The sequence below is a fragment of the Brassica oleracea genome, chromosome C7 (genome assembly GCF_000695525.1).
Source record: "Brassica oleracea var. oleracea cultivar TO1000 chromosome C7, BOL, whole genome shotgun sequence".
NCBI lineage: Eukaryota > Viridiplantae > Streptophyta > Magnoliopsida > Brassicales > Brassicaceae > Brassica > Brassica oleracea.
Genome location: NC_027754.1, coordinates 29,227,357 through 29,237,346, shown reverse-complemented (window position 1 = coordinate 29,237,346; position 9,990 = coordinate 29,227,357). Strand labels below are relative to the sequence as shown.

Sequence of the window (9,990 nt, the reverse complement as noted above, 5' to 3'; positions counted from 1 at the left end):
GGTTTGAGAGTGAGCTCCCCAAAGGCAAGAAGGCTGTCACAAGCATGTTACTATTCACTATCAAGTACTTGGCTAATGGGCAACCAGAAAGGAAAAAAACCAGACTTGTTGCAAGAGGCTACACTAAAGTCTATGGTGAAGATTACCTTGACACCTTTGCACCAGTAGCTAAGCTTCACACGATACGGATTGTACTCTCATTGGCTGTGAACTTAGAATGGGATCTCTGGGAAATAGATGTCAAGAATGCTTTTCTACAAGGAGAGTTAGAAGATGAGGTCTACATGAGACCACCATAGATTGCCACAAAGTGAGACAAGCCGTGGAGCAAAAGATCATATTGCCGTGCTACACAAGGAGTGAAGATCAGCTAGCTGATATCTTCACCAAGGCAGCAAGCACTAAGGTATGTGAGTTCATTCATCCAAAATTGGGACTCATAGACCTATCATGTCAATGATCTCTCCTTCATGAAGTGTTCTACTCTTTTTCCTTGACTTGGGTTTTCTCCCAAAGGGTTTTACCTAGTTGAAGTTTTAATGAGGGAATACTTCATGGCTTCCAAGCTTGACTTGTTCCACATGGTCAAGCTTGAGGGGGAGTGTTGACATGAAGTAGAATTAAGCAGCTAGACTTGAGAATCAAGCTGCCAGACTTGAAAATACTTATAAAGTTTTATAAGGTTTTATAAAGGCTTTATAAGGTTTTATAAGGTTTTATAAAGGTTTTATAAGGTTTTATAAGATGCACCAGACTTGAGTTTAGAAGCAGAAGACCAGACTTGAGAAGCAAGGAAGAAGAAGAAGAGAGAATGAGACCGTTGAACATTTTAAACAATAAATATTTTATTATATTGTGTACTGGGGCAACTTGCCTTTAAAAAACTTGTACGTAAATCCACAATTTAAATTTTAAGGAAATATAGTTTCTCCCAGATTATTCTCTCTCTCTCTCTTCTTCAATGTTCTTCATCTGCATCTCTTTATCCTCACATTCTTTAAGAGGAGATCTTTTAATTCCACTTCTTCTTCGAACTTATGGACCGACGTCGTTCACGCTCTGGCTCAGTTCGCTGTCATCGACGCATTACACACTGCCGTTGAGTTGCTCAATGACGGCGACAAGCCGGACGATGCTTCTGCGTTGGTTCACTTGCTCCGCGTCTCCGGAAACCATGACTACGTTTATTTGTGTCGACAGCTTCATGGATACATCTTGAAACATGGGGTTTGTCTCAGAATCGCGTCCTTCCATTCAGTAATATCTTTTAGATGTATGATTTTTCAAAAAATGTTCCGAAGATTTTTATAAACTTCCACCATTATATTTTTCAAGTTTTTAGCCATTTTACAAAGTTTGCACAAATTATAGTTGTAAGTCAGTTGAATCTCAATTAAAGTGAAAAAATACTCATTGTTCTTTTTAATATTTTGTCTTCTAATTGATTTCTGGTGGCACTACAAGAAAAGAAAAATAGATAGCATCACTTATAAAGTGTCCGAATAATAATTGACTCTAATTTGAATCATTTACTTAAAAATTGACACTAAATATGTGATTTACATCACTTTTCAATAATCAACGCAAATTAAGAGACTATGCTTGGACTAGTGGTTGAACTAGTACTGTGGTTGTTAGTGAGGATGAAATGGCCCAGCTCTTGGTAGCTTTAAATGGTATTTGTGCAGCTTGGATCAGTACTCTTTACCAACTTGATTTCAGGGGAGATGAAAAGGTGGACAAGAAATCATTAGAGTTCAGATCGTGTTTTGTATGCTGGAAGTGGGCATATAGCTCTCGTTGCGAAACACAAAATTTCTTTTTTAATTTGTGTTAGTTTTTTTATTTGAACCTTATTCAAACTGTTTTCTCTTTTCTTGAAGGCAAACATGACATTTGCTTCATCTACTAATTTTCTATCTTGTGGGGAATGACCCACTCATGTCTCTCTAGTCATTGAGAAATTTGGTTTCTACCAAACTTTGCAATTGTACCAGCAATAATCATCATTGTGTGTCTCATCGGCATCTCCAAAGCTATTAGCATGCCTAATAATAGAGGCGGCTGAGTGATTGAACGGAAAGTAAGTTTGAGAATTTGATTCCTGATTCATGGCTTCATCTGGTTTATAACTAATAGTGGATCTTTATCTTTGCAATGGAAGAAGAAGAAGGGTATGATAGGAGATTCACTCGAAGGAAGCATCTACTCTTTGTTGTTTCATTTTAGTTTTCAGGTGTGTTTCACTTAGTTCCATATCATTTACTTTGTTGCTCTCCGTATGGGAAACATACCCTCCATTCTTACTCCACCTATATTTGCTACTTTCCAAATAACTCTCATATCTATTTTAAGCTCTTTCTTAATCCCAAGTTCTCAACCTTCAATCTTATCAAACTGCTCAATCTTTCCCAAAATAAATGCTTCCTCTTTTTCAATATAAGTGGTATTTAAATATTTTTATCTTGCTGCAAAATAATATATATTGTCATTATTTTAGATAAAATTTTAATGATGCTTGACATTTGTATTTTTTTTTTTTTTGAATAATATGTAAAATTTATTCAGAAAAAGTTATGTTTTACAGACTAAGCTACTGAAATTAGAGATTTTTTTGAAAAAACAGAGCACAAACTTTTCCAAAGCTTCTATCATGTGGCGAACCAAGCCTGAAGAATAGTTCTGTAACGTCGAGCTCTCCTTGAACCCAACAAGAGACACTGGTTTCGAATCTGTCTATCAATAGTCTTGATCATCATGGAGGCCAGTGTTGGGGAATCTCCATACCTACGATTGTTTCGTTCTCTCCAGACTGTGTAGAGGATCACTTGAAAGCTATATCTCAGGAGATAGAGCTGTAGCATCGTTTGGGTATTATCTGACAGTAACTCATTGATATCTTGTCACCGAGAGGAGAATCTGGAAGGCAGGATGTTGCGAGTCAGGTTCTGCCATATCTCTAGGGAGTAGCTACATTCAAAGAACAAATGTTCTCTGGTTTCCAATTGATGTTGACATAGAACACATCCAGGGTTTATTCCAGAGTTCCAGAGGAGCATTTTGTCTCCAGTGGACAACCGATTATGCATCGCAATCCAGAACAAGACCATTTGTTGACATTTGTAACCAATTATATAATATTTCATTTTTCTATTGGTTGGATTTATATTATTTAGTTATAGTTTAACATAAACAAGATAAATTGTATAGTATTTTGTAATTTCTTAATTTGTGTGTATTTACCTTGAACACCATTTAAAATGAAGCTGCAGTAGTATTTAAGTTTTCAGAAAATTTGCATGTGTCCATCTGATTATAAAGAATAAAGCCAAATGCTTAGACTTGAGTCGAATAAACTTACAGTTCTTCTGACATCATGTTGTGTCTACTCCATGAGGAGCCATGTTGGTTCCATTGCTTCTTCGAACTTATGGACCAACATCGTTCATGCTCTGGCTCAGTCCGGTGTCATAAACGCGTTACACGCTGACGTTGAGTTGGTCAATAACGGCGACAAGTCGGAGGATGCTTCTGTGTTGGTTCACTTGCTCCGCGTCTCCAGAAACCATGGCTACGTTTCTTTGTGCAGGCAGCTTCATGGCTACGTCGTGAAACATGGGTTTGTCTCAGAATCGCGTCTTTCCAATTCGCTGATGAGATTTTATAAGGGAAGCGACTCGTTGGAAGATTCTCACAAAGTGTCTGATGAAATGCCTGAACAAGATACCATCTCTTGGAACTCGTTGGTTTCTGGTTACGTTCAGTCGGGAAGGTTAGAGGAAGGACTTTCTTTGTTTCTTGAGCTCCACAGATCTGATGTGTTCCCTAACGAGTTCTCCTTTACAGCCAGCTTGTTGTGCACGACTGAAAATCTTGCGGCTCGGAGCATGCATTTGCTCAGAGATTGTGAAACTTGGCATGGAGAAAGGCAATGTCGTTGTGGGTAATTGTCTTATCGACATGTATAGGAAATGCGGTTCCATGGATGATGCAGTTTTGATATTCGAACACATGAAAGAAAAGGACACAGTCTATTGGAATGTCATCGTTGCTTCCTGCTCAAGGAACGATAAACTTGAGCCTAGGGCTTTGGTTTTTCCATCAGACGCCAAATCCAGACACTGTAACATACAACGAGCTCATAAATGCTTTCGCCAAAGCCGGAGATTTCAACAATGCTTTTCAGATTCTAAAGAGTTTGCCTAACCCTAATTCATCTTCATGGAACACCATATTGACAGTGAGCAATCAAGAGAAGCTACTGAGTTTTTCACCACAATGCATTTGTCAGGCGTTAGATTGGACGAGTACAGCTTGTCAATAGTTCTGGCCGCCATTGCTGCTCTCGCTGTGGTGCCATGGGGAAGTCTCATCCATTCTTGTGCTCTCAAGCTTGGCCTAGACTCTCGGGTTGTTGTCGCCAGTGCTCTGATAGATATGTATTCTAAATGCGGAATGTTAAAGCAAGCTGAGCTGATGTTTTGGACCATGCCTAGAAAGAATTTGATTGCCTGGAACGCAATGATCTCTGGTTATGCTCGTACTGACGATTCAACCGAGGCAATCAAGCTCTTCAGCCGACTGAAACAAGAAAGATTCTTGAAACCTGATCGAATCACATTCTTGAATCTCTTAGCTGTGTGTTCTCATTGTGACGTTCCATTGGAGCTCACGCTTGGGTACCTTGAGATGATGATTAACGAGTATGGAATCAGACCAAGTGTAGAGCATTGCTGTTCTCTTATCAGAGCTATGGCGCAGAGAGGAGAGATCTGGCAGGCGAAAATGGTAATTCAAGAATTCGGTTTTGGGTTTGATGGTGTGGCTTGGAGGGCGTTGCTTGGTGCTTGTAGTGCTGGGAAGGATCTTAGAGCTGCAAAAGCCGTTGCTGCTAAGATGGTTGTGTTAGGGGGAGTTGATGAAGATGAGTACGGATATATAGTGATGTCGAATTTCTATGCTTACCATGAGAGATGGAGAGAAGTTAGTCACATTAGGAAGATTATGAAAGATTAAAGAAGTTGGCTCAAGCTGGATTCAAGAGCAAAATGTTGCTATACAACTTTAGTATCTTTTCAAGTTTTGAGTTTTTGGTTAAGGTAAACACAATGTCAAACATGGATAGAATCTGAGATATGAATTGTGTAAAGAGCCCGAAATAGTATTACACAGTTTTCTTCATGAACAAGAGTTTGGTGTCGCAAAAAAAAAAACTTCTCGTCTCCTCTGAGGCTCTGAGAGTAATAATCTTCATGAATGTAGCAGGTGGTCACCTTGGGACTGAAAGGCCCATCTCTAGAGTAGTACACAGGAAGAGAAAGAACGATTAGGACAGAGACAAAAAACTGGTCTTTGGTAAAGAAGAAGGAAAAGACGGATGCTTTCCGCTTATATGTTCTATATAGTAAGAGTCTTTAACACAACATCTTGTGAATCAAGTGAAACAACAAACTAGTCAAGCAATCTCATCTAAACAGATTCCTAAATCTAAATTAGCATTTGTTGACAGAGCCCACCTTTAAAAACAACTGCAAATACGTCTCACGTGTCATCGATTCCATCTGGAACAAAAAGCACTTTTACAGATTACTAGAGTATAGTTGCCACTCTTTATACATGGATCATGGACTAGTTTTCTTAGACTGACATTCATATCAAAAGAAAAACATCAAGAAACACAATGACAGTCTGGCACGGCTTAACATTGGGTTCAATAAGCTACCCCCTTCAAAATTAAGTCTTTACGGGGCGTTTTTTTCTACTAATTCTTGTTCTCCAATACTTTATTTGGATAACTATAACTCAAAAAAAAAAGGCTCGTACTTGATAAAGATGCAAGGTTCGATCCCACATGGTAACGATGAAATTATGTGCCTGCATGAATCAAGTACTCATAATTAGACAGACACAACGGCACAAAACTCTATTGCTACTCTAGAAACTGATTCACTCAGCTTATTTATTAGGGTCAATTTTCCTCCTCGTTAAGAGTAAAACATTAATCTACCAACACTACAAGAAGCAACTATCCCCTCAAGCAAGAAATAAACAGAGTCATAAAGTAATCACAGAGCATGAAACACTTCATACATGCAATCAAGCAAGTATTAACCTTTCCTCACAGCAATCTAATGTATTAGAGGTCGGGAGAGGTGCAGCAGAGAGTACCCTGAGAGAGAGCTCGGCTGCTTCTGGATGTTACGCTAAGGCACGACGTCAGCCTAGCAGCCGCCACCGTGCTGTGAAGCGGCAACAGCGACTGAACACAACCAAGCTCAGATGGACACCTACACACAATTCATCAAACGAAACCCTAAAACGAAGAAGACTCACGAAGCACTAAAAGTCAAAGAAATGAAGAAACTGAAGCAAATTTGTAACAGAGTGTGTTGATTGGTTATGAGCATACCTGGAGAAGGAGAATCGGGGAGAAGCAGCCGGTTTAGACGGAATCCGAAACCCGGCGGAGGAAGCACTCGGCGGAGTTCCGGTGCCAACTGGAGATTTGTGAAGCGCAGATCTGATGGCGGATCTGAGAGACGAGACGGAGGATCTGTTCATGAATCTATTGCAGCAAGCGGAAGCCATTGTGAGAAATGGATGAAGCCGGAGAAGCGAGATTCGACCGTCGTCGTTTTCTTCTACAGATAGGGTTTTAGGGAGACGCCGGAGGGATAGAGAGAAGCCGGAAAATAAATATCGCTGTTTCTGTTGGGTTTGAGAAATACATTGAGAGAATCCATTAAAGAATTTCAATGGGCTTAGGCCCATGTAATGAAAAGTTACGTCATCCAAAGTTATATGACTTGGCAATTGTGAGAGCAACAATACGTGTCAGCCAAACTACTCACACTAGAAAGGTACATTTCCATTTCCCTGCGATACCTAATTAATGTTATCTCTCCATAAACCTTTTCATTAAATAACTGTTGATTAATCACCTTTCTATTTCAACTAAAGTATTGAATATTTTTTCAATTGAATTGTGAAAAAATATCCAAGTACTTTCACATCTATTCGAACCTATGACTTCCTAAAAACTACTAGCAGAGATGGATAAATATCATTACAGATAGTCAGTTCTGATCCCAATTCACCCTCAAACGGATAAGTATTCTCTCTAATGTTGAGTATAATAGAATAAAAGTCATAATAGAATAAAAGTCATAATCGCACCTAGTTAAAACTCGACTTTCGTTTTTTTTTTTTGAAAAATATAAACTGACCAAGTCTACCAACTCCAAAATAAAACATCAAACGTATTAGATTAATTGACTTTATAAATCATAATCCCTACAAATATATATATTAGCATCTTCCAACTTATCTAATCCAATACGAACTTTAAAATGACAAATAGTTAGTATAATAAGATCATCCATCATTATTGGTGTGACACAACGTTTATTTAAACAGCGGAATATCGAAATGCCAACAGAAGATTCTTATCCTCACATTATATTAAACCCCATTATAGTTGTCACTAATCATGTTAAATATTTCCTAACCTTCGATTAATCAAATAAGAGTCGGTTTGGGCGGCATCCAATAATGCTCCACCACGTCATATGTGCCCATCATTGGCTCATGCTCTTCACTATATAAACTAGAGCCATGCAAAGCCTCAAGAACAGAAGAAGAAAAAAACTAACACCAAAAACAAACCAAAAGCAAAAGTCTTCGAGTTTTCTAAAAATGGTGAAGATCGCAGTTGGAAGTTTGGGTGACTCATTCAGTGTTGCATCTCTAAAGGCTTACTTGTCTGAGTTCATCGCAACTCTTATCTTTGTATTCGCTGGTGTTGGCTCTGCTATTGCTTTTGGCAAGATAACCTCTGATGCAGCCTTGGATCCAGCTGGTCTTGTGGCCATTGCGGTGGCTCACGCCTTCGCTTTGTTCGTCGGAGTTTCGGTAGCAGCTAACATCTCCGGTGGCCACTTAAACCCAGCTGTGACTCTTGGTCTTGCTGTTGGAGGAAACATCACACTGATCACAGGTTTCTTGTACTGGGTTGCTCAGTGTCTTGGCTCCACCGTTGCATGCCTTCTCCTTGTCTTCGTTACCAACGGCGAGGTACGTAATAGTAACGTAGAACTAGTTATTCTTGTTTTTAATTTCACTTTGGTTTGCATCACTTTAAGATTTTTTTTTTTTTTTTTGAACAACCACTTTAAGATTATTTAACATGTTTTTTTCATGTTAGCTTAGGCTTGGACCATTTTAGGTTTATTAGTAACTAGGTGGTTTGGTTATCAGTGATTTCACGAATACAAATATTTTTAAGAAGAAATATATTCCCTCAGTTTTTAATAGACGATGTTTTAAAAAAAAATTATTTTAAATTACATGACATTTTAAATTTTCAATGTAAAATTTATTGTTTTATGTTATTTGACTTTTTATCAAAAAAAAAATATATAAAATTAAATATTTTTAATTTGTGTGCACAGCTCCAAAGCCCAAATAAAAAAAAAGGAGAGAATGGGGTTGATTGGCAAGTGCTTTAGAAGTGCTGTAAAATCTTTCTACAGCTTAAATTATTTCTACAGCCCAAAATTTTACCAATCATGCTTTGTAAAGATTTTTTGAAGATACAGATTTTTCTTTTCTTTTTATTTATTTTTAGCTGTGGAAAGCCATAAATCTAGAGCACTTATTTTTTGCTTTAGAAAATTTATATGTAAGTCTTTGAATCTTTTTAAACCTACAGCTAATATTCTACAGCAAAATTATCTACAGCCACAGCAAAAAAAATCTACAGATTTATTTCTAAAGCAAAAATATAAAGCTACAGCTCATTCCAATCATCCCCAATATGTTAAGCTAGTAGAATGATTTATTTAGAGTCTTATACAGTCATACATACACTAAAACTTGTTTTAAGTTATTAAGCATATCTGACAAAAATTATATTACACTAAAAATATTATATTACATGAACATGGTTTAAAAGAGTTTATTTTGTTATTCCGGTTTGCTACAGAGCGTACCTACCCATGGAGTTGGAGCCGGTTTAGGAGCGGTCGAAGCTATCGTGATGGAGATCATCGTGACCTTTGCTTTGGTCTACACCGTTTACGCCACAGCTGCTGATCCAAAGAAAGGATCGCTCGGAACCATCGCACCAATCGCTATTGGTTTCATCGTTGGTGCCAACATCCTCGCTGCTGGTCCATTTAGCGGTGGCTCCATGAACCCAGCAAGGTCGTTCGGACCAGCTATTGTCAGTGGAGACTTGTCACAAATCTGGATATACTGGGTGGGTCCACTCGTTGGTGGTGCACTTGCTGGACTCATCTACGGAGACGTGTTCATCGGTTCTCCTTACGAAGCTGTTGAAACCCGCGAGATCCGAGTTTAATTAACCGGGTTTGTGATTGCTTGTTGGTTGGTTTGATGGTTGGTTTGATGGTTGTGTGTGTTTGCTTGCGTATGTTTGATGTCCCTTTTCTTTTAAGATTGTACGTAGAGAAAAGAGTCATCTCTTGTTAATAATAAGAAATTGTATATTATTCCACTGTCTTGTGAAAATCTGATAGTTTCGTGAATGGCAATTTTTTTAAAAAATAATCAAAATTATGGATCCTTAAATCTATATATATATAAAGTTGGTTTTTTTCCTTCTTATAACATGTGGAAGGGGGTTTGTTGACATGTGTCCTCATGTTTTTTTTGTATTTAAATTCTTTTTCTTTTAAATTCTTGCAATTTTCTCCATCAATTTCTAATTGTGTATTATCTAATCCTTATCACACTTATTGGTCTCTAAAATTCAAGAAATAAATAAAATAATATAAATATATTTAAATATTTAATTTATTCACATCTAAAAATAGCAAGATTTTTCATCATTTTATTATTTTTACTAATTTTTATTATTTCATTTACAAATTATATTTATTTCACTATTAGTATCATAAGATAATCAAATTAAGAATAAGAAACTAGACAACCAACACATAAACTAAGAAAGCGGGCCAAAGGGAGAAC

General features: G+C 37.6%; 3 protein-coding genes across 9 annotated transcripts; 2 read left to right on the top strand and 1 right to left on the bottom strand.

Moving 5' to 3' along the window:
• The first annotated feature begins 3,332 nt into the window (after window positions 1-3,332).
• On the top strand, window positions 3,333-5,080 carry LOC106303959 (putative pentatricopeptide repeat-containing protein At5g47460). The gene is given in 5 exon segments (XM_013740319.1): window positions 3,333-3,853; window positions 3,855-4,080; window positions 4,082-4,238; window positions 4,241-5,012; window positions 5,014-5,080. Coding segments are annotated over 5 exon segments (1,731 nt in total). The 3' UTR covers window positions 5,069-5,080.
• LOC106303960 lies at window positions 5,037-6,686 on the bottom strand. 7 transcript variants are annotated; one of them, XR_001262594.1, is made up of 5 exons: window positions 6,410-6,685; window positions 6,113-6,287; window positions 5,824-5,874; window positions 5,517-5,561; window positions 5,037-5,295 (listed from the first exon to the last, which is right to left on the bottom strand). XR_001262594.1 is itself a non-coding variant. In XM_013740321.1 (4 exons), the coding sequence occupies exons 1-3, from the start codon at window positions 6,586-6,588 to the stop codon at window positions 5,542-5,544; spliced, it is 318 nt and encodes a 105-aa protein (XP_013595775.1). In that variant the 5' UTR covers window positions 6,589-6,685; the 3' UTR covers window positions 5,037-5,295; window positions 5,517-5,541. The 7 variants fall into 7 exon arrangements, 3 of the variants coding, with proteins under 3 accessions (XP_013595775.1, XP_013595776.1, XP_013595774.1); XR_001262597.1 differs by having other exon boundaries at window positions 6,169-6,287; window positions 6,410-6,683; XR_001262596.1 differs by lacking the exon at window positions 5,824-5,874 and having other exon boundaries at window positions 6,410-6,686.
• A 950-nt stretch (window positions 6,687-7,636) lies between these two features.
• LOC106304391 (aquaporin TIP2-3) lies at window positions 7,637-9,554 on the top strand. Its single transcript, XM_013740798.1, has 2 exons — window positions 7,637-8,073; window positions 8,984-9,554. The coding sequence occupies exons 1-2, from the start codon at window positions 7,696-7,698 to the stop codon at window positions 9,359-9,361; spliced, it is 756 nt and encodes a 251-aa protein (XP_013596252.1). The 5' UTR covers window positions 7,637-7,695; the 3' UTR covers window positions 9,362-9,554.
• The last annotated feature ends 436 nt before the right edge of the window (window positions 9,555-9,990 follow it).